Below are 23,814 nucleotides of genomic sequence, written 5' to 3' on the forward strand. Positions count from 1 at the left end.
TGCAGGTCCCCAGAAGAGCCCCTTTCAAGGTCAGCCCATGCTTGTCCTTCCGTCACAGCCATATTTCCTGAAAACTTCCCACTCGTGGAGCTGCTCCAACCTCCTCTAGGATGACGGGGCCACGACCTCTTCATTCTTGTGGTCACAAAGATTTCCCCTGGAGACTCAGCTTGTTTCCTTTTCTACGACTCATTCCAAACCCAGTCAGTCAATCCTCCTCCTTCCGTGTGTCAACATTTTGCTGGACAGTCTGTCTCTAGCTTGGGGAAATGTCCCTTTTCATTCAGTTCCACTGCTCTTTTTTCACACACTCCCTCAGGCATCCGGGTCAGAGGGTATCTGGCCTCTTGGGTTTTTTGTCCCCTTTTCCTAGAAGACAAAAGGAAAGCCCTACATATGTACCAGGGGTCACCACTGCACAGAGGGTGGGGAGACTTGGATCACCCTGACTGGGCATCCATTTTCACGTAAACTGGTGAGTCAAGAACTACTTTAAAAAGCTAGTGACAGCTCTAGGCCCTCTCCCTTGAAGTATTTATGGACAAACTTTTGCAGTAAGTTCCATGAGGTTCCTAGATATTCTGCCACCCCGACATTCATATATCCTGGGTCTAAACAGCTCAGTGGCTCCCTCTAAACCCTCTTCTGTAGTGCTGGTCCCTGACCAGGGGCCATTTTGAATCCCGAGGAGTTCTTAAAACATATTCACTGTAACTTGGCAAAACCTGAGGTCCCCCACTCCTGAGCAAAACTTGCTAGCCACTCACAAGGGTGGCACTGCTCAGTCTGAGCTGCCTCTTCTTCCTCACTGGACCCACTGCCCCTTCGGTTTGTCTCCTCATCTGTCAATGACAACTCAAACACCAGCAAACCTGGGACTCAGCACTGATGAGAAGCTTCCCACAACTCTGTCACCTTACTTGGGCCTCCCCTCCCTTAATGCCTCCATTCCAGAAAATCTGCACCTTCTTTTTGAACATACGAAGGGCTGAAGTAGGAGCTCTAAAGAGCCAATAAGAACTTCCTGGCCCAGAGACGGCCAGGCAGCTTAAAAACAACCCATTGATTCTGGAAGTCACACCTGACACACGGACTAAAAAAACTCTCAGGCCAAGAAACCACATTGTGATGAAGTGGCAAGGATGCTCATAGCCCCCTCACCCACTGAAGGTCAACAGGAAAGCAGGGACCTGACTGGGCGGGGGTGTCGGTTCCTGGGGCCAGCACGCCTTACAGAATGGGAGGAAGGCCTCTCTGGATGGGACACCTCATTAATTTCCAATTTGGAAACTGGATTCACATCAACGCCCGGTTTGTAACCAGGGCCAGTGGCAGAAGACAAAAAGACAAAGAGTTTTTCATGGAAAAAGCAAAAAAGCCACGAGGAGCTTTGTAAACAGAACCCTTCAGAGAAGAATCATGGCCTTCCTCTGCCATTCATTTCATCACAGGATTTGGGTCACTCTCTTTCTGCAGGTGGCAAGCTTCCTGCGTACACTCTAGGACACCGCTATTTAGGATGTTGGGTTAAACGGCATGCCAATATCCACTGAAGGTATCCGGCTGGGGGAAAAAAAAACCTAGTTAGAAAGGAGAAAATATTGTCTACCTCAAGACCTACTTTCTGGTACCAGGCAGGACAAGAAGTGGCTTGACACCAGGGACCACCTGGCTCTGCTTGGTGGCAGAGCTCTCACACCTCCAACCCTCTCAAATCTCTCTAACACACCTGGATGTGCGTGCATGCTAAATCCCTTCAGTCATGGCTGACTCTCTGACCCCATGGACTGTATCCCACCAGGCTCCTCTGTCCATGGGATTCTCCAGGCAAGAATACTGGAGTGGGTGGCCATGCCCTCCTCCAGGGGATCTTGCTGACTCAGGCATCTAACTTGCATTTCTTATATCTCTTGCATTGGAGGCAGGTTCTTTGCCACCTAGGAAGTCCAACACACCCGGGAGTATGTTATTTGGCCCATTTTACATTGAGAGAAGAGGCTGGGGATTTGTGAAAAGTCACGCTAACTCCTAAGTGGAGGCCAGGATCAGATCTGTGCTAAAGACCTAAGTCTCAAAATCAAGTGTTATTTTTTATTATAGCTTGCTGAAGGTCACAAAAGAGACAGACAGTGAAGTAAAGAAAATAAAATATTGACTTTCTATTTAATAGATACAAAGTCGTGGGGAAAGCATATCATTTGAAAACTATTAATTTCCATTCAAATGTATTTAAAATTTTAAGCTTCTAAAAAAGTCAGTGTCTCATTAAGAAATATTTGGTTCAAAACACTGCTAATGGGGTTAATTTGTAATTTTAAGTAATTAGATATAAAATCACTTCCACTACAGCTTTGGGCTTCTGTATATAAACTATTTGGTTCAAAAAATATATCAGAAAAATGAACTTCTTTACAAAACAGACTCACAGACACAGAAAACAAATCTGGTTACCAAAGGGGAAAGCAGGGGAGGGATGGGAGTTCAGGATTAGCAGATACACACTACTGTATATAAAACAGATAAATAACAAGGTCCTACTGTATAGCACAGGGAACTATATTCAATATTTTGTAATAACCTATGATGAAAAAGAATATATATATTCATATATATATAGCTAACCACTTTGCTATACACCAGAAAATAACACAACATTGTAAATCAACTATAATTCAATAAAAACAAACAAAATGTAATAGGAAGAAAGAAACATTTTCCTGATTGGAACAAAACCAGGTTGCTGAGATGATCAGGGGTAGGGGGGTGCACGGATTTCTGCCTCTTCTTACCATGAACACGAGGCAACCTCCCTGGGGTAGGGAGGGCCCAGGGGTGAAAAAAGTCAAAGGTGCCAAGAGTAACGTATCCAAAAAGAAACTGGGCAGAAAGAGGCAGTGCTCGAAGACAGTGAGGAGAGGCCGACAGCAATATGTCTGTGATGGAGAGGTGCTGGTGACTGCAGAGGGCAGAGGCAGTGAGGGGGGTGGCTCGTGAAGAGCAAGCAGGGGGTCTCCTCTGCTGGGCCCACTCCTGGCCAGGCCAGTGGTGACAAAGTGAGGCACAGGTCCCTTCTTAAAGAAGAACAGAGAAGACCATGGTAAGATCAAAGAGTAAGTGACAAGATGGAGACACTGTCAGCCACACACTCCTATTTAGACCTAGCTGTGTCCTCTCGTGCTGTGGCCTGGCTGGGCCTGTTACCCAAAAGCTGGGTTTGCCTCTGGGTGGATGTTGAACCAAAAGATGCAACCAAGCCAAAGAGCACGAGAAGGAAGGAGTTATTACTTGTGGCAAGTAAGGAGATCACTGGGGATCTTTCCCAAAGAAATATTGTTGGTTTTTAATCTGTTTTCCAGATATAAGGATACCTTTCCCCTTAGGCTAATTATAACCTACACCAACTTGGTAAATTATAACTTGAGGGTAGGATTGAGACAATCTTTTGTCTCTACCTGATTCCTCTAAAAATGGAAGATTCTAGATTCCCAGCAGCCTTATCAAGTACTCTTAACTAGCGCATGCACAACAAAACTAAAGGAAATTATCCAGTGAAGCTGTCACATAACTACTGTGTGACATATAACAACAAATATCATTGCTTGCTTTAAGTCTACTGCTAAAAGCACATGTATGATGTCTGTGTGACAATTCAGTATAACTAATACAACATACAGCTTATAAAATGTTTCCCTATTAACATACCTCTGAGCTTGTTCACTGTATCTGATGAGTAGGCCACTACTTATAAACAAAAAGGAGGCATGGCACCAGGGAACATGACGGGTGCCAGGCAGCAATCACCCTGGCATTGAGGGACAAATCTGACCTACCAAGAGATTTGCAATCAAAAGGAAAAATGATAAAATAAATTTTCACGAACTGAGTTAGGTATTGGGAAGCCATTCCAGCTAATACATGATCTACCTCAAAGTTTATAGTGACTGAAGTGGCCTGTTTAGTGCCCTATTGAATGTATATCTGCTTTTGCTATTAAGGAAAAAAAATGCATAAAAAAATAAAAAACTAGAGGACATCATCACTCACACACAGGGCTTTGTGAAATTTACTCAGTAAGAACGATGAACTCAGAAGTTTCTATGATACAAAAAGTCATCCTCTAGAACTGCGTGGCCCTTGATATTTTAACAGCTGTTCAAGGAGGAACTTATAAGACATACTGAATGCTGGGTTTTATACCTGATGAGTTTCTAATGTGACTCACCTCATGATGTATATGAAAAAACATTATATCTACTCTGAAGGAGCCTCTTCCCAGTTTAGAGAAAATGGTTTGGGTCAGGGGGCTCTTGGCTCAAGACTCTGCCAGTGACATTGCAAAGTTGCTGTCAACTGCCTCTCCTGCTGTGCCTCATCCACACCTGCTAGAATAATGCTATGCACATTCAGCCACTACTCTGTGGACCTCCAAACTTCTCTAGCTCTAGCAGAGAGAGCTTCACTCCTCTAACTAGGGAAACGGCAATGCCCATTCTCAGCAAGAAGTAGTTACAGAAGAATGACCTTTGGCTCTGTGCCCCTCAAGAAAGAAGAGTGAAATATCTCAATGTGGGGGGTACTGTGTAAGTAGATTGGGTAGGGGTCCCTGGAGGTAGTGAGCTAGACACGACTTTCTTAAATAAGAGAAACCACTTCAGGCCTAAGCCATTCGATGATCTGAGCCTGGCCACAAATGCTTGCTCTTACAGAAGAATGGGTTTTAGTAGTTGATTTTAAGGGAACGAAAGAAGGTAAAAACAAACAGCTATTACCAGGCCAGGGAGCTAATTTAACCAGATTGGAGATGATATATCAGTTGTAAAGACTCCTAATTCTGTTCCAATGGTAAAGATTAGCCTGAAGCTGTTTTGCAAAATTTAACCACCCTTAACAATGCTCAACTACCAGATTAACTATGAATGATGATGTTGCCCTTTTCTGATGCCTGTTACTTCAATCAACTATCATGTGGACTCTGCCAACTTCTGCCCCAATTCTATGCTGAACCCTCCTTGGCTGGAGCCCCTTTAGGAGTCTGCATGCATCCTAGCTTAAAACTTCCCCAATTTTGCTGTCTGGGGAGACACTGCTTTGGGAAAGATCCCCCATGTTATTCCTACTTGCTGCAAGTAATCAATCCTTCCTTCTCCCACTCTTTGGATTGATGGTGTTTTTTGGCTCAACACCCATCAAGAGGTAAACCCAGTTTTCAGAAGCTGAGGAGGGAGCATGGGTACCAGAGGGCCATGTGTTTGCTAGTTTTAGTTTATAAAAGTGTATGTATGTATTAGTGTACATACAAGAATTTTCTGGAAGATTAATTTGTATGGAGTCAATTGTGTTCTCTTCTACAGTTTGAGGTCACTTGCCGCCAGTCTAGTCTGTTGTCCCTCAGACTATAATCAGGCCTATTTTGGGGGGCTCCAAAATCACTGCAGATGGTGACTGCAGCCATGAAATTAAAAGACGCTTACTCCTTGGAAGAAAAGTTATGACCAACCTAGATAGTATATTCAAAAGCAGAGACATTACTTTGCCGACTAAGGTTCGCCTAGTCAAGGCTATGGTTTTCCCTGTGGTCATGTATGGATGTGAGAGTTAGACTGTGAAGAAGGCTGAGCACCGAAGAATTGATGCTTTTGAACTGTGGTGTTGGAGAAGACTCTTGAAGGTCCCTTGGACTGCAAGGAGATCCAACCAGTCCATTCTAAAGGAGATCAGCCCTGGGATTTCTTTGGAAGGAATGATGATAAAGCTGAAGCTCCAATACTTTGGCCACCTCATGAGAAGAGTTGACTCATTGGAAAAGACTCTGATGCTGCGAGAGATTGGGGGCAGGCGGAGAAGGGGACGACCCAGGATGAGATGGCTGGATGGCATCACGGACTCGATGGACGTGAGTCTGAGTGAACTCCGGGAGATGGTGATGGACAGGGAGGCCTGGCATGCTGCGATTCATGGGGTTGCAAAGAGTCGGACACGACTGAGCTACTGAGCTGATCTGAACTGAACTCCTATTGTTGGGAAGGAAGAAAGTTTTTTCTACCCTTCCAGGTTTTTCTGGTCTAAGAATTAAATTGTCATGAGACAGATTAACAGGAGGAAATCAAACAAAACATGGGAAAGACTCAGGAAAGCTGAGTAACTCACTAAAATGGCTGAAAGCTTCACTTTAAATACCATCTTCAGCTAATAACAAAAGACAATGTTGGGCTAGTGATTCAGGACTTAGAAGGGGAGGAAGGAAATTCACATGAAGGTGGAAAAGCAAATGCTTGGTAAACAAATGTTTACAATGTACGTACCGGGCAGAGACAATGGGACATACACAGGAATTTAAAAAAAAACAGATTTTGAAAGGTTCCTCCTGTCTACCATACCTAGTCCATCCTAGAGTTATCTGTGATGATAGCTCTCTCCCTTTTAGAAGCAGGTCCTCTACATTCTTTAGACAGTGAAGGTAAAGTCAGAGTTTCTTCCTGAGTCTTTTGGGTCCTGATTGTTTTCAGCTTGAAACAATCCACATGCCCAAGAGATATCCTGAAAGTCAAAGTGAAAGTCACTCAGTCGTGTCCAACTCTTTGCGACCCCATGGACTATACAGTCCATGGAATTCTCCAGGCCAGAATACTGTAGTGGGTAACTGGTTCCCTTCTCCAGGGGATCTTCCCAACCCAGGGATTGAACCCAGTTCTCCCACATTGCAGGCAGATTCTTAACCAGCTGAGCCACAAGGGAAGCCCAAGAATACTGGAGTGGGCAGCCTATCCTTCCCTTCTCCAGTGGATCTTCCCGACCCAGGAATTGAATAGGGGTCTCCTGCATTGCAGGCAAATTCTTTATCAACTGAGCTATGAGGGGAAGCCCAAAAGATATCCTGGAATGGCAAATTTTACTCCCCTCCAGCATCTTGACCCGAAGGTCTAAACTTCAAAGCCAAAGATGAAAGAAATAAGGAAACTCTCTCAACTGTCTGCCTTGTAAACCTTAGAAATGGCACAAGAGTCTGAAGGCAGGATATGGTCAAGAGACGAGAATTCCATTCTTGTGACAGAGGATGAGGGACCCCGACTGGGCAGTCTTTGGAAAGTGTTAGTCGCCCAGTCGCATCTGACTCTGCAATGCCAAGGAACCCACCAGGCCCCTCTGTCCATGGGATTCTCCAGGCAAGAATACCGGTGTGGGTTGCCATTCCCTTCTCCAGGGCATCTTCCCAACTTAGGGATTGAACCCGGGTTTCCAGTACTGCAGGCAGATTCTTTACCATCTGAAACACCAGGGAAGCCAGGGAAGTCTTTGAAAAGTGTTCCCTTTACTGCAGACAGTTGTGAGGCGGGTGGGGGGCGGGCAGGAGGAATCTTTGGAGGTGGTGGACTGGTTGGGAGGCCTGAGGGCTGTGGGAAGGAAGCTGCAGGTGGGGGAGAGGGAGCAAAGCACAGGAGAGCCATGGAGGAAGCTTCTAAGGATTGGGTTCAGAAAGACCCAGGGAAAACAGAATCACAGATTTCTAAAGCCAGTGAAGTTAATTCAGTCCCAGCCTTCCAAAAAGACCAAACGAAGTCATCTCTCCAAAAATGAGGTCCATCCTTCTTTTAAAGGCTTGCAGCACAGCAACACGTTGTTTATTAACCTCAGAGCCCAAGTCCTTACATTTAAATCAACTTCATGATTAGTAACCTCTAAATGTAGGAAAGGCTGATTAAAAAAAATTTTTTTGTTGTTTGCAAAAGAGTCAGACACAACTTAGTGACTAAACAACAGAGACAACAATCCTATAAATGATACATGTCTTGTTTTGTTAATTCTTGAAAATATTTTATTTTGAATTTTTACTTTAAACTCAAGGATTCACAGCAAAATCTGTGCTCAGGTCTGCTGTTACCTTGAAGTGACCTTAGGTCAGTTCTAATTGCCTGGTATCTTCGTTAGCAAACCAGGACACAAAGGACACAACAGAGTTCTTCCAAAGGTCCCTCTGGTCCCAGGCTATCTCTATAGGTCTGAAATAAAGCGACTTTGCCCTGCTCTGCTAAGGACTAAAAATGAATATTCTGGGAACTTTTCTATTATTTTCAGAATCAGCCTTGGGACCTATGGTCTCTCACTGGGAGTTGATTGGGCAAGATTTCCACTGAAGTGTCCTAGAAGGAGGCATAAAACCCAGCACTGTTTCTTTACCATGACCTGCAGTGCTTGTGCTTGGCTCTGTGGGCTTGCTGCAGACACAAGATGACCCGGGAGGATCATAGTTTTATTTTTCAAGTTCTATAGCATTTCCATGGAGAAGGCAATGGCAAACCACTCCAGTGTTCTCACCTGGAGAATCCCAGGGATGGGGGAGCCTGGTGGGCTGCCGTCTTTGGGGTCGCACAGAGTCGGACACGACTGAAGCAACTTGGCAGCAGCAGCAGCATTTCCATGGGTGGCAGCTGGTGTGTTAGCAGCAGGGTAAGCAGGGAAGGCAGTGGGGGGAAGATACTCGGGAGCTGCGTCAGACCCTCCTCAACCCCAGGACACAGCTCAGGGTGCTGACAAGGCTGCTGCGATAAACATGCCTTATCAAGGAAACACCAGTCTAATAAAGCAGGCTAAACAGAACTGTGTAAATGGGTATGTTGTTGTTTTAGTCGCTAACTAGTGTCCGACTTTTTGTGACCCCATAGACTGTAGCCCGCCAGGCTCCTCTATCCACTGAATTTTCCAGATAAGAATACTGGACTGGGTTGCCATTTTCTCCTCCAGGGGACCTTCCTGACCCAGGGTTCAAAGTCATGTCTCCTGCTTGGCAGGTGAATTCTTTACCACTGAGCCACCAAGGAAGCCCCAGAAAATGGATATGCAATTCACTTTATGAAGTAATTTTTAAGCATTTTGGGGCTTTTGACCCTGTGCTGTGTATGAGGAGAAGAGATTAAAAAGAAATTAAGAATGATGTTAAGGTCCAATCGGATGATAGATCTGTATACAAATGGCACTGACAGGTGCTGTAGAGGCAGCAAGATGGGAAATCGGTTCTGACAGGCAGGGTGGGGGTCTTCCCATCTAAGCACATTCTCAGAAAGGTCAACCTGCCTCCTTTCCAAATTTCAGCAGGGACCCCACGCTCCACCTTCTCTGTGCTAGGGAAATCTGTGGTCCTCCTCCTTCTAGTGGGAGCTCATCTCCCTCCCTGGAGTTTAGGTCCTGAAATTCTCACTTCCTTCATCAGGCACCTCTGTCCATGGAATTCTCCAGGCAAGAATACTGGAGTGAGTTGCTATTTCCTTCTCCACGGGATCTTCTCAACCCAGGGATCGATCCTGCACTGTAGGAAACCACCAGGGAAGCCCCTTCCTTCATGACTTGGTTCCAAAGCTTTGTTCCTTTTTTCCTCATCAGCAACATCTCTGATTCGCCTCCCTACGCAGCCTACAAGCATACTCCAATCTCTCTCCCCCACCACTTAAAAAAAAAAAAACAGAAAAAAAAACCCTCAGAATCTTACTTTTGCTACAATGACAATATCAATTCACTGCAGAAAACTTTTGTATATATATATATATGGGAAAAGGAGAAGGAAAAAAAATCTATGAATTCACCATTGGGAATTAACTACTGTTTCTATTTTGGTGCATATTTAATTCTTATATCTTCAACACCTTGTATAGTGTCTCAACACAGCAAATCTTCAATGAGTATTTACTAAATGAATGAAGGAAGGAATAATAACACTTTCATGGAAGAAGTGGCATTTTAGCTGAGTCTCATAGGATAAGTAGGATTCGTGTTAGTAGGGATGAGGAGAAGGACACTCTGGGAAGTGGAAAAAGCATATGCAAAGTCTCAGTAGTGGAACGATTCTGTATGAGGCCAAATGAACCAGTCAGCAGAGACTGAGGGGCTGAAGGATGGCCATGCAATGCGAGAAGGGGTTGGTGGAGGTCTTCACTGGTCATGCTCTGGAGATTACGGACTTTTGTGGATAATCATAACCCACTGTCCCACTGTAAGAGGATATTAAGTAGTAGTGTAACGGGACCAGATTCAGCTTCTAAAAGTCCCCTAACACCACTGAGGAAATGGAATGAAGAGGCCATGAACAGTCTCTGTCAACCAAGGAGGATGGTGAGGACTTGGGCAGGGACAGTGACTGTGGCAACAGGAAAGGAAGGACTGATGAGAGACGCTTGGCAAAGGTAGAGCTGTTATCACTTAGAACTGCTGGGATGTGGCAGGGGTGAGGTGGGCTAGAGACTGAGGATCCGAGTGGTTCAGAGGGATGCTGATGCCATTTGAGATCTGGAGGACAGAGGGCTTACCCTCTGGTTCGAGCAGGAGTGTGTTTTTTTCTGCATCATGAGACGGGAAGGATGACTCTGAAGGGAAGAACTTCAGCAGACCGAGCTGGCTGGTCTCTCTGGTTTCCCAGAAGGAAAACTGAAAGTCATCTGGGGGAATGGTTGATCTCGAAGTAGAGAGGAGTGGAAGCAAAGTTGGAAGCCAGAACCAAGAATAAAGTTTTTTCTTAATACCATTTCACACTTATTAACATTTATTATTGACTGCAAAGTTATTCGTTTGGGTTTTTTTTTTTTGCCACCATACACAGCATGTGAGATCCTCCCCAGCCAGTGATAGAACCCATGCCCCTAAGCTGGGAGCGCCGTCTTAACCACTGGACTGCCAGGATGTCCAAGAATAAAGGCTTGAAACAAATACGTGAGCAACAAATAAAAGGATCTCTTTAAGCAGCACTGAAGGTCCAGCTGAAAAAAGGCAGCCTGGACTGGTACATCCCACAGTTCCCCTATAATGTCTGCCGTTCAGAAAGAGGTGTTAGGTGGGGACTGGAAACACTTCCCCAGAACCACGAGGAGTGGCCAGCAACCTGCAGGGTGTTCTAAGGTGGCAGCTGAGAAGGGCTGACCCCCGCTGAGGTCAGGTCCCGGAAGGTGGCCTGGGGAACTGCCACACAGCGGAGAGCCTGGCCACACCCTAAAAGCCACTCTTCCTACGTGAGTAAAGATGGTCCGGGAATGAGTAAAGACTCAAGTCCCACGAACTCTCTGGAATCCATGCATTTCTAGCAGAGAATACAGAGGGAAAAAAAGAATAGGAAAAAAAAAATCCCACTTTAAAGGTTTCTTAGATTTTATTCCGAATGAGAGACTGGAGGGTCATAGGACAGAGAGATGAGACCTGATTTCTGATTTAGAAGACTCCCTCAGACTGCTGTGTAGGGAGAAGATGAAGTGGGGCAGGAGCCGAAGCTCGGGGGACAGTTGGGAGGCCCCTGGAGTCCAGGTGGAGAGGGGGTGGCAGCTTGGAGGCAGTGGTCAGCACTGACAGTAGTGAGGAAGAGGACAGAATCTGGAGGTGCTGGAGACAAAGCTGAGGTGACTCACTGCTGGCCTGGAGGTGAGGGGTCAGAAGATGACCAGAGTCAACAATGACGGGCTGGGGTCTACGCAAGTGGCTGAAAGAGGTGCACCATGGACTGGGGCTGAACTGGGCCCCTCTTACCTCTGGGCAAGAGGTACACGCTTGCATTCTGAGCCAGACAGCACAGGCCAGGTACGCTGCGGGAGACACAGGCTGTGAATTGCTACTGTAACTGCGAGACTCTTCCTTTATTATTCTGACCTCTGATCTGAGATTTTAGGGTTCCAAGGCTTTAGGACTTAGGTATCAAGTTAGATTCATTGTCTGTGACCTTCTTTAAAGTGTAACATTGGTGTTTATTTCCCAAAGGTGAGTTCAAATTGAGACGCCTCTGATGAGCCAGGGCCTGTGGACATGGTCTCTGTTTTGCAGGAGCTTGGTGCCCAGTGATACAGACGTGCTGGAGATGACCAGATATGAGACTGCACTGACATTGTCGGAGAGGATTTCATGGGTCCAGAGCTGGACTTCCAAAGCACAAGGTTCAGCTGGGTCTGTTTCCCTTAGGAAAACATAGAATCAGAGCTATCTAGATCGGAGGACAACACTTTTACCACCAATATGTGAGAAACATGCCCAAAACCAGATCTTTCAGAGTTTTCCATTCTAAAAACCTGAACACTGCCTTAAGGAAAGTATTAACATATATGACACCAAGGTTTCCTAGTAGATACTTAAAAAAATCTACTGGGTGTTTAAAAACAGTTGGAATAGGCTTTCTATAGCTCTACAAAGTAAGGCATTCCAGTAGATAAAGGAAAAAAACAAAACCTTTCTCCACTTCCACTCCAGGGGAGACTGGCAGCCATGCCTGAGGCTGCTGGCCCTGCCCTAGCTCCTTGGAAGTCCAAGCCTGTGCACTACGAGAAGCCACCATCGTGTACTAACCAAGTCTCAGGCTTACGGCTCTTGACGCGTGCCGCTTTCCTCCTTACTGGCCTTCTCTCACCCCCTGTACTAAGCCGCTTTCCTCCTTACCGGCCTTCTCTCACCCCCTGTACTAAGCCGCTTCAGTCATGTCTGACTCTGAGGCCCTTGTGGACCACAGCCCTCCAGGCTCCTTGGTCCATGGGATTCTCCAGGCAAGAATACTAGAGTGGGTTGCCATGCCCTCCTCTAGGGGATCTTCCCAACCCAGGGACTGACTCCATGTCTCTCATGTCTTCTGCACTGGCAAGCAAGGTCTTTACCCCTAGCACCACCTGGGAAGTTCTCTCTGGCCCCCTGAACCACCCCATGTTTTCCCACCCCTCCCTAACAACTCATGAGTTTGGGCAAGCTCTGGGAGATGGTGAAGGACAGCGAAGGCTGGCATGCTGCAGTCCATGGGGTCGCAAAGAGCTGGACATGACTGAGCAACTGAACAGCAACAACCCCACCAACTCAGGCTCTCCTTTGCCAGTGTCTTCAACAAGCACTAGCTCCTGGACACAAGTCTGGGATCTGAACTCTTATGTATCTTGACTGTGAGCAGGAAGACACTTATTGTCACTACACCCCAGGACTAACTGACCAGGTCAACCCACTGTGTGGCCTCTTATTCTGGGTAGGATGTTTGACTACAGCATAAGGAGTATGGTTAGTGAGTCTCACTCCACGACTGTCCCAGGTCCAAAGCCTCACACTTCCTCTTTGACTGGGTTTGCCAGAGGCCCAGCATCCCTTCCTGAACCCTGTGCCTCCTTTGCACCTGCTCTCCAGCCCCCCGCGCCAGAAGGCTTGGTCACCAGACACTGCCTCCGACAGAAAACCTACAGACCAATCAAGTTTTCAGAGTCTGCCTCTTCCGAGTGCTTTTTTTATGACCCTCATATTTTAGAAGCTCATTAGATCAGGCAGCTTTTTATTTCTTGGGTCTGACCCTGGCAGGCTTAGTTCAGATTCAAAGTTCTTTTCTGTTGACTCAAGTTAGTTTTCCTCTAACTTTTAGGCTTTTACTTTTCTGTTTAGTTAAACTTTTGCAAAAATAAACATTTATAAAGATATGGAAGTAATACATGTTTTCAAAAAACACTAGAAAATACAAGAAAGTAGAAAAAATTACTCATAGCCTTGCTACCCAAATACAACCACTACTGGCATTCTATTTTATTTCCTTCTGGTCTTTTTCCATTCATTTTTTTCCCCCATACAAGTTCCCACTTCCACCGAAATATGATTGCTGGCCTACTGTCTTCACATTTCTTTCTTCGTATTTCAGACAGTGTTTGCTTCTTAACTCTTAAAAAGGAACTTATTATCAGATATTCAAAGTCACAAAACCCAAATGTTACGTAGGTAACTTGTTTTGATTCTCCTGTGGATTGGAGTGGATTGTCTCTCAATTGGAGACAATCTGGGAAATGCAATTATGAACTGGGTTTTAAATGACACTGAGGCACAAATATTAACTGTTAGGTGTGCCAATGACATTGTGGTTATATAAAGAAATGTCCAAATTTTTTAGAGCCACATATGAAAATATGTATGTGTGAAATGATGTGATGTCTATGGTTTGCTTTAAAATGCTTTAGCATCTGTATGTCTTCTTTGGAGAAATGTCTATTTAGTTCTTTGGCCCATTTTTTGATTGGCTTGTTTATTTTTCTGGAATTGAGTTGCAGGAGTTGCTTGTATATTTTTGAGATTAGCTGTTTGTCAGTTGCTTCATTTGCTATTATTTTCTCCCATTCTGAAGGCTGTCTTTTCACCTTGTTTATGGTTTCCTTTGTTGTGCAGAAGCTTTTAAGTTTAATTAGGTCCCATTTGTTTATTGCTTTTATTTCCAATATTCTGGGAGGTGGATCATAGAGGATCCTGCTGTGACGTATGTCAGAGAGTGTTTTGCCTATGTTCTCCTCTAGGAGTTTTATAGTTTCTGGTCTTACTTTTAGATCTTTAATCCATTTTGAGTTTATTTTTGTGTATGGTGTTAGAAAGTGTTCTAGTTTCATTCTTTTACAAGTGGTTGACCAGTTTTCCCAGCACCACTTGTTAAAGAGATTGTCTTGTATATTCTTGCCTCCTTTGTCAAAGATAAGGTGTCCATAGGTGCGTGGATTTATCTCTGGGCTTTCTATTTTGTTCCACTGATCTATATTTCTCTCTTTGTGCCAGTACCATACTGTCTTGATGGCTGTGGCTTTGTAGTAGAGCCTGAAGTAGACAGGTTGAAGACATACAGATGGCTAACAAACACATGAAAAGATGCTCAACATCACTCATTATCAGAGAAATGCAAATCAAAACCACAATGAGGTACCATTTCACGCCAGTTAGAATGGCTGCTATCCAAAAGTCTACAAGCAATAAATGCTGGAGAGGATATAGAGAAAAGGGAACCCTCTTACACTGTTGGTGGGAATGCAAACTAGTACAGACACTATGGAGAACAGTGTGGAGATTCCTTAAAAAACTGGAAACAGAACTGCCTTATGACCCAGCAATCCCACTGCTGGGCATACACACCGAGGAAACCAGAATCGAAAGAGACACATGTACCCCAATGTTCATCGCAGCACTGTTTATAACAGCCAGGACATGGAAGCAACCTAGATGTCCATCAGCAGATGAATGGATAAGAAAGCTGTGGTACATATACACAATGGAGTATTACTCAGCCATTAAAAAGAATACATTTGAATCAGTTCTAATGAGGTGGATGACACTGGAACCTATTATACAGAGTGAAGTAAGCCAGAAAGAAAAACACCAATACAGTATACTAACACATATATATGGAATTTAGAAAGATGGTAATGATAACCCTGTATGGGAGACAGCAAAACAGACACAAATGTATAGAACAGTCTTGGACTCTGTGGGAGAGGGCGAGGGTGAGATGATTTGAGAGAAGGACACTGAAACATGTATAATATATATGAAACGAATCGCCAGTCCAGGTTCGATGCATGATACTGGATGCTTGGGGCTGGTGCACTGGGATGACCCAGAGGGATGGTATAGGGAGGGAGGAGGGAGGGGGGTTCAGGATGGTGAACACATGTATACCTGTGGTGGATTCATGCTGATGTATGGCAAAACCAATACAATATTGTAAAGTAATTAACCTCCAATTAAAATAAATAAATTTATATTTTAAAAAATAAAATGCTTTAGCAAAGAAAATAAATGTTGATAGTCGTTAAATCTAGGAGATAGGGATGGTGGGTTTATTGTGCTATTTTCTGCACTTTCATGTATATTTGAAATTTTTCAAAATAAAAATAAAAAAATTAAAGTGGCCACAGTTCAAACAGTAAAGTGGTTTTAAAGGCTTGTTAAGAAGAACAGCAGTCCTCTGCCCTTCCCAGGGGTAACCACTGTCATCTCTCAGTAGATTATTTTGGTATTTACTTTCACAGTTCTATACAATCTGCCGGATTACTTCTTCTTGATTTTTCAGTTTTAGGCATCATTCACAAACTTTTTCACTATAGAAGGGGCAAATTAACTCTTCCTGCCACACATGCTGCCTTCCCCCAACCAAACACACAGAAGCATTCCCAGGTCCTCATCCTCCCAATAAAATTACATCATCACTATGAGAATTAACTATTATAACTCTGTAAATACTCAGGGTTACTATTCTTTCCTATACAGCTTTTTATTTTTACTGAAATTAGTAACTGTTTTGTTTCAATTTGGTTGGTTTTTCTGTCTGCTCTGTACATTAATCCACTTCAAGCTTTCCATCAATTGTTTAAAACAGTGGTTCTCGAAGTATGGTCTGTGGACTCCATTCAGGGATCCATGAGGTCAAAACTATTTTCATAATAGTATTAATACTAAGGCATCATGTGGCCTTTTCTGTGTATGTTCCATTTATATTGATGGCACAGAGCACTGCTGGGGAAAACTGTTGATGCCTTGGCACGAATCACACAACAGCAACAAGTGCTGCCAGAGGCCAGGGTCTCGTCATTGGCTCACACTCATAGGAAATAAAAAACCTACTTCACTTCAGCAAGTTCCTGACGAAGCGGTAAGGAACTTAGCACTTTCATTGCTTTTACTGTGGCTCAACTCATGTACTTGTCTTTTCCACTTAGCAGCATGGCCAAGTATGACGGCTGTCTTGGGGAAAAGCATTTACATACTTTGAGTAGTGAGGTGAAATGACCATCTTTTTTTACAGAACACCATTTTTACTTGGAGGAAGAGTGACACACTATGGTTATCTGGCACGTCAAGAAAAACAACGAACGTTATTCATTGTTAATGATAAAATTCAAGCCGTCATAAAAATTAGAATTTTGGAAACCCTGTATCATATACCCATGTATATGATACATGTTTTCCAATACTTAAAGACTTGTCTAGGATCTGTAGTGACACTAATAATTGTGACTTTTCAATATAATGAAATGTGTTAACATTTAAAAAATCAGACTACTAGTCTGAAAAGAGAGAAGGAAATGGCAACCCACTCCAGTGTTCTTGCCTGGAGAATCCCAGGGATAGGGGAGCCTGGTGGGTCTATGGGGTCGCTTCACACGACTGAAGCGACTTAGTAGTAAGTCTGAAAATACCAGCCAGTTCAGTCACTTAGTCGTGTCTGACCCTGCAACTCCATGGACTGCAGCACACCAGGTTTCCCTGTCCTTCATGGCTGAGTTTGCACAAACTCATGTCCATTGAGCCAGTGATGCCTTCCAACCCTCTCATCCTCTGTTGCCCCCCTCTCCTCTTGCCCTCAATCTTTCCCAGTATCAGGGTCTTTTCCAATGAGTCAGTTCTTCCCATCAGGTGGCCAAAGTATTGAACCTTTAGCTTCAGCATCAGTCCTTCCAATGAATATTCAGGACTGATTTCCTTTTAGATTGACTGGTTTGATCTCCTTGCAGTCCAAGGGACTCTCAAGAGTCTTCTCCAACCCATAGTTCAAAAGCATCAATTCTTTGGTGCTCAACCTTCTTTATGGTCCAACTCTCACATCTATACATGACTATTGGATAAAAAATCATGCATGAATAAAAGATCCATTCAAAGTATAAAACAGATGGATAGATTTTAATGTAACCCAGTATAAAAGTCAAGTTGATGTGGCGTTGGTCTGCTGAGGCTGCCATAACAAAATACCATAGACCGGGGAGCTTGAACAATTTCTTTCTCATAGTTCTAGAGGCTGAGATGGCAGCCAATTTAGTTTCTGGTGCCAGCTTTCTTCCTGACTTGCAGATGGTCACCTTCTGACCTGCTCCAATCTGATCCCCTGTTTTCTGCATCTGCAGAGAGCTGGTACCCTGGGAATTTTCTTCACCATCATCTAGGTCAGGGGTCAACAAATTATGGTCTGTGGGCCAAATTCAGTCAGTCACTTGTTTTTAAGGGAAGTTTTAGTGGGTCACAGCCTGCTCACATTATTTATATATTCTTCTTTCATGAGTAACTGTAACAGACCACATGGTGTCTAAAACCAAAAGCAGGTTTACTAACTGGTGTCCGACAAGGAAGTCTGGTGACTTGTGATCTAGGTTAAGTCTTTCACTTCTGTATTGTATGGGTTTATTAGTTTCCCGAGTCCCATGTCTCCCTCCTTCCTGACTTACTCTTTCTTTTGGTGAAGGCTTCCTGAGAAAGGGTATGTAAGATGCACATCTTTTTGTTCGAGACCTTGCAAGTCTGAAAATGTCCTCTCCTACTCTCACACTATACCGATGGCTCAGCTCAGCATTTTAGCGTGGAGGTCATAGTCTTCCAGAAATTAGAGAACTTGGCTTCACTGTCATTTAACTTCTAGGGTTCTAATAAAAAAGTCTTACGTTTTTTCTGAGTTCTGATCTACTGTATGAGCCTCTTTCTTTTTTTAAATTCTTCTTCTTAGCAGCCTATAGGATCTTTTCTTTGTCCTCAGTGCTCTGAAATTTTATGACAATGTGGCTTGGAGACAGTGTTCCCATTACGGTGCTGGGCAGTGCGCTCTTTTGGCCTGGAGGGTCACATCCTACAGTGATGGGGCCTCTCTCTGAATGATCTTGTTGATGATTTCTTCTCTCTTTCTCTGTTCCCTATTTCTGGAATGGTCACTGAATAGATGTTGGATATCTTGGACTGGTGCTCTACTTTTCCGTCTTATTCTGGGACAATTTTTCAACTTTATCTTCCAATCTGAACCCTGAGACTTCATTTCTTCTATCATGTTTTTAATTTCATGCTGTTAATGGAATTTTTTAAAAAGAGCTCCTCCCCCTCCCCCTTTCTGAATGTTTCTTTTTCAAAGTACCTAGATCTTGTAGTATAGATACTTTCTTTTAGAAAGGGACTCTCTGAGGATACAAAAAAGTTTCTCCTCCTTATGTGTTGCTTAGTCATTCAGTCAAGTCTGACTCTTTTGCAGCCCCATGGACTGTAGTCTGCCAAGCTCCTCTGTCCATGGGATTTCCCAGGCAAGAATACTAGAGCGGTAGCCATTTCCTCCTCCATTCCGTGCGTAGTTTGTTTTGTTCCAGTTGTTCGCCACTTGTTTACTTTGGTTTTCCTGTTCCATGTTAGAGGCTTTCCTCTTGTCTCTATACAGGAAAGTGAAATGCAAAAAGGCTGATTTTTTAGTGAAATCCTAAAAAGCTCTGCTTGAGTGGGTGGAGCTTACTGTCCGCCAGCTTTACTGTAGGGAAATACAGCTGAGCTGCTGGTTGGGAAATCCTTGAGGTTTTTATCTTTAAATCTTCACCACTCAGATTCCTCAGAGAAAGATTTTCCTATCTTCTGAGTCAAGGGTATAGGCTTGGCTACTAGAATTCTGAGGGTGGCGGGGAAGAAAAGATGGGCCTCTTAATGTTTGGTGTGCCAGCGTTCACTCAGCCTCCCCCAGTGGGTCATGACCACAGCTGTGTTTGGTGACCCCCCAGTTCAGCATCCTTTCCTTCATCCTGTCTCGGGGACAAATTTCTGATCTTCTACTAGGTTATGGAAGCGACAATCTTTTAAAGTAAACCTTCAACTAATACAGTTGGTTTCCTCTTCACCCATCTCTCCCCTGCTTCCCAGAGATAGCTGCTGCTGTCAATTTCTGAACTTCAGGGTTCTTCTGTGTAAACTGGGTTGTTTCTTGGCTTTCGCTATTGTTGGCTCAGGACTTGGCTTTCCCGGGACTGCTAAGTCAGTTACCACTCATCCATCTGCTTCCCGGCTTCCAAATTTTTGTTGCTGTTGTCTCCTCTCCCATTCTCTTTGTCCTTGTGGGTTTATGTCTTAAAAAAAAATCTCCTCACTGTTGTTTTAGTGAGGTTTTGGGAGGGAATGAAAGTAAATGTGGGCATTTGATCCTCCATCTTTATTTGGAACCTCTTTATAATTAAATATCTTTTTTTTTTAACTTCTATTTAATATTACAGCATAAACAGTTCCCATGTTCTTACACGGTCTCCATAAGAGCTTTAGTAATTGTGCAGCACTGCACTGAGCTGGGACCATAGCTTCCCCAATCATTACCCTGTTTTCAGAAGCTCAGAGTTGCTTCTGTTGTGGGGGAGGGGACTAGTTTCTTCTGGAGGCATCTTTCGTTTATCTGTCTCGTTTACTCCCTATATTTAGGGAATGGCTGCTGACACCCTGCTCCCCTCTGCTCTCAGTCCATGGTTTCATTGCCTTGGGCCTTGACTACAGCACGACCTCATGCAAATTTTGCTCCTCTTCAAACAGCACCATGATGCAGCACTCGTCTTTCTTTTTTAAAAAAAGATTTATTTGGTTATTTTTGGCTGTGTTAGGTCTTCGTTACCACACATGGGCTTTCTCTAGTTGCGGCGTGCAGGCTTCTCACTGCAGTGGCTTCTCTTGCGCTGCACAGGCTCTTGGGCACACACAGGCTTAGCTGCTCTGCAGCATGTGCAGTCTTCCCGGACGAGGGACTGAGCCTATGTACCCTGCACTGGCAGGTGGATTCTTCAAGTCCCAGCACTAATCTAAAATGTCTCTTTTCTCATGACACTTCAGAGGAACCCTAACAGCCATCATTCATGGGGCCTGGCATTTGCAGGCATTTGAGTCCACCTCACCTTTCCCCAAATGACCCCCTTCACCCCGTCTGCTCCCCTAACTGCAGCCAGGGCCTGCCCACTGTCCCCTTCACGGACACCCTCTGCTGCACGAGGCCTCCCCCATGGGACTCTGCTTACACAGTTTCTTCCTTCACATGACACACTGAACACCACTGAGGCTCAGCCTTCTAAACAGACTGACAGCTTTTCTCCCACGTCCTCCTTGCTGGTGAGGCTCTTACGCTGCCCTCATCCTCCCACCACGGGGCTCCAGACCATCGCCAGGAACACAGTAGGTGCTTATGAGGGAGTCACCAAACGGAAGGGATATGTGTGCTAAGTCCTTACCTTGCCCTTCGGAGTTAGCGTCCAGATCACAGAGAAGGTCAGCTTGTCGGTCATGGGATTGAGGCTACACAGCTCTTCACACAGCAGCCTGGGAAGCATGGGAACAACCTGCGGACAGGGAACAGGCCATGAGCGGCTTCGCCCGATTTGCAGCAGTTACCTGCCAGCAGAGAAGCAGCCCAGAGAGGGGGGTTCCTTCCGGTGAATAGCCTGAGCTTCCAGCGTGAGATGAACATGGTGGAAGCTCTTTTCCCTGAAAATTCAGCAGAAAGACCACATTCGGCAGAAAGACCACATTATCTGATACTTTTCTGTGAGGCTTTAATGTTACATGGGAATGTGAACCAGAAAGCTGAGAACTGGTAATAACAGGGAAAAATACATGATAGTAATAAAAAAAAACCCTACATTTACTATATACTAAAATTGAAGCTCAAGACTCAAGAATGACTTGTACTTTTGGATATAACTACCTCAGTTCAATGGTATACCCTCTTTAATTAAAAAAAAAAAAAAGAAAGAAATCCTCTTCAACGTACTTTCAAATGATGACTTACAGCCATCCTGGAATGTTATTTGTTTTCTCTAAAATTCCAAAGACAAAATGAGTGGCTCTTTCTGGATGTCCTGAGGATACTTCTGTCTCCCTCCTGCCTTTAAATCTTTTCTTTCTCCCATAGTTTTGATTAATGACATCGTCATTGACTCCCATCCACCTCCCAAACTAAAAATGGCCGTATTGACAGATGTTTACCCAACACACTTACCGCAGGCCTCCTGGATGTGCGGTGGCAGGCACAGGGAACGCTGCAATGGAGCAGCAACTGTGCACTAGCTGAGGTCAAGTTAGCTAGTCAAGATCCTTCCTCAGCAAAAGCAAAACAAACCCCAGTGCTATCTTACTCTGTGTGAAGAGTGTTGGACATTTATTCTGTTTTAGTACATTACAGTAACCTTTGATATGGAAAAGCCCACACCAGTAACAAAAAATGTTAATAACTCTATGGCATTACTCAGCATTGTCCTGACGGATGCTACAGCTTTTGTATATAAAAACCTAATGACCACCTGAAGACTTCTGGCAACAGCTTTTTTAAAAATTAATTTTGTTTGTTTATTTAATCTCGGGACACAGTCTTCGTTGCTGTGTGGGCTTTCTCCAGCTGTGGTGGGTGGGCTTCTCATCGCCGTGGCTTCTTTTGTTGCAGAACGCAGGCTCTAGTGCCCAGACTGAATAGTTGTGACAGATGGGCCTAGTTGCTCCACAGCATGTGGGATCTTCCTGAATCAGGGATTGAACCTGTCTACTGCACTGGCAGGCAGGCTCTTTACCACTGAGCCACCAGGGAGGCCCAACGGCTTTTTATAAGGCACCTACTTCTTTTTTTTTTTAAGGCACCTACTTCTGAAAAAATTTTCTTGCTATTGTTTTTGAACCATCTGTTCAGATGACACTGTATTTTCTTTGTTAGCTTATTTAATGAGTATTCAAAAGTGATCTAAATAATTAACATTTTCTTGCATGCATTGAGTGCTTTGCAAAATAACACATATTAACCTGCCTAAAGGTAATATAAAAATGGAGAAAATTTTAATACCATATTGTCTCAGGATTAAATTGTAAAGATTTCAAATAATTTCAGCCTTTGGACTAGGCTATGGACTGAACCATGTCTCCTCTACCCCCTAATTCCTACATTGAAGCCCTAACCCTCAATGTGACTGTACCCAATACAGTCACCTCCCAAAGGTGGGGTCTTTAGGTGTAATTAAGGTTAAATGAGGTCATAAGGGTAGGGCCCTGATCTGATAAGTAGAGAAGTCATTCGTGGCTCCCTGCCCTGCACACACACAGAAAGAAAGCCTTGTGAAGACCCACACAGCCCTACACAAGCCAGGAAGAGAGTCTCCACTAGGAACCGAACTGGCCAGCACCTTCTTCTAGGACTGCCAGCCTTCAGCACTGTGAAAAGAAATGCCCAGTCTATGGTATACTGTATGGTGGCCCAAGCTGAGTAAAACCGAGTACACTGAGTTTGTTGAGTGTGCATTATTGGTTTCTTCTCTGCACTGCATTACCAGACAACAATACCAACTGGTAGCTCAGCTGGTAAAGAATCCACCTGCAATGCAGGAGACCCCGGTTCCAATTCCTGGCTTGGGAAGAGCCCCTGGAGAAGGGACAGGCTACCCACTCCAGTATTCTTGGGCTTCCCTGGTGGCTCAGATGTCAAAGAATCTGCCTGCAATGTGAGAAACCTGGGTTCAGTTCCTCGGTAGAGAAGATCCCTTAGAGGAGGGCATGGCAACCCACTCCAGTATTCTTACTTGGAGAATTCCATGGACACAGAAGCCTGGTGGGCTACAGTCCATGGGATCGAAAAGAGTCAGACACAACTGAGTGACTAAGCACAGCACAGCATTTCAGTAGCAAGCTGCTTGCCCTGCAAGCTTGCAGTCCAAGCTTAGTACCTTTTTTTTTTTTTTTCAGATAGTTAGTATTTCTTCTCAGAGAAGGCAATGGCAACCCACTCCAGTACTCTTGCCTGGAAAATCCCATGGATGGAGGAGCCTGGTGGGCTGCAATCCATGGGGTCGAGAAGAGTCAGACATGACTTAGCTTCACTTTCACTTTTCACTTTCATGCATTGGAGAAGGAAATGGCAACCCACTCCAGCATTTTTGCCTGGAGAATCCCAGGGACGTCGGAGCCTGGTAGGCTGCCATCTATGGGGTTGCACAGAGTTGGACACGACTGAAGCGACTTAGCAGCAGCAGCAGCAGTATTTCTTGTAAGGGTTCAAGGCAGTAACTTTTTTCAATCATACAGCTGAACATCTGAGAAGGTAACATATTTCCTGACTTTGTGTTTTAGTGTTTGTGAAAAGAAAGTCATTGCAACTAAATGCAACGTGGTACCCTGGACTGAACCCTGGAACAGAAAGATAATTGGTGGAAAGACTGGGGAAATCCAAATAAAGTATGGATTTAGTTAATAGTAATGTTCCAATGTCAACTTTTCAGTTATGACAAATGTACCATGGTAATGTAAGATGTTAGCAAAGGGTGGGGGGAGCTGGGTGTGTGG

General features: G+C 44.4%; 1 protein-coding gene across 4 annotated transcripts in view; it reads right to left on the reverse strand.

The window, feature by feature from the left end:
- The window catches only part of DIS3L2 (DIS3 like 3'-5' exoribonuclease 2), a 362,916-nt gene that overhangs the window by 87,812 nt on the left and 251,290 nt on the right, over positions 1-23,814 (reverse strand). For all 4 annotated transcript variants that reach the window (XR_005718935.1, XM_040228111.1, XM_040228112.1 and 1 more), the window contains one exon: positions 20,727-20,834. Coding sequence is in view for 3 of the 4 variants with exons in the window: in XM_040228111.1 (XP_040084045.1) it covers positions 20,727-20,834 (108 nt within the window). In the remaining variant the exon portion in view is untranslated. The remainder of the gene's footprint in view (positions 1-20,726; positions 20,835-23,814) is intronic.

Source organism: Oryx dammah, unplaced genomic scaffold (assembly GCF_014754425.2).
Source record: "Oryx dammah isolate SB20612 unplaced genomic scaffold, SCBI_Odam_1.1 HiC_scaffold_27, whole genome shotgun sequence".
Lineage (NCBI taxonomy): Eukaryota > Metazoa > Chordata > Mammalia > Artiodactyla > Bovidae > Oryx > Oryx dammah.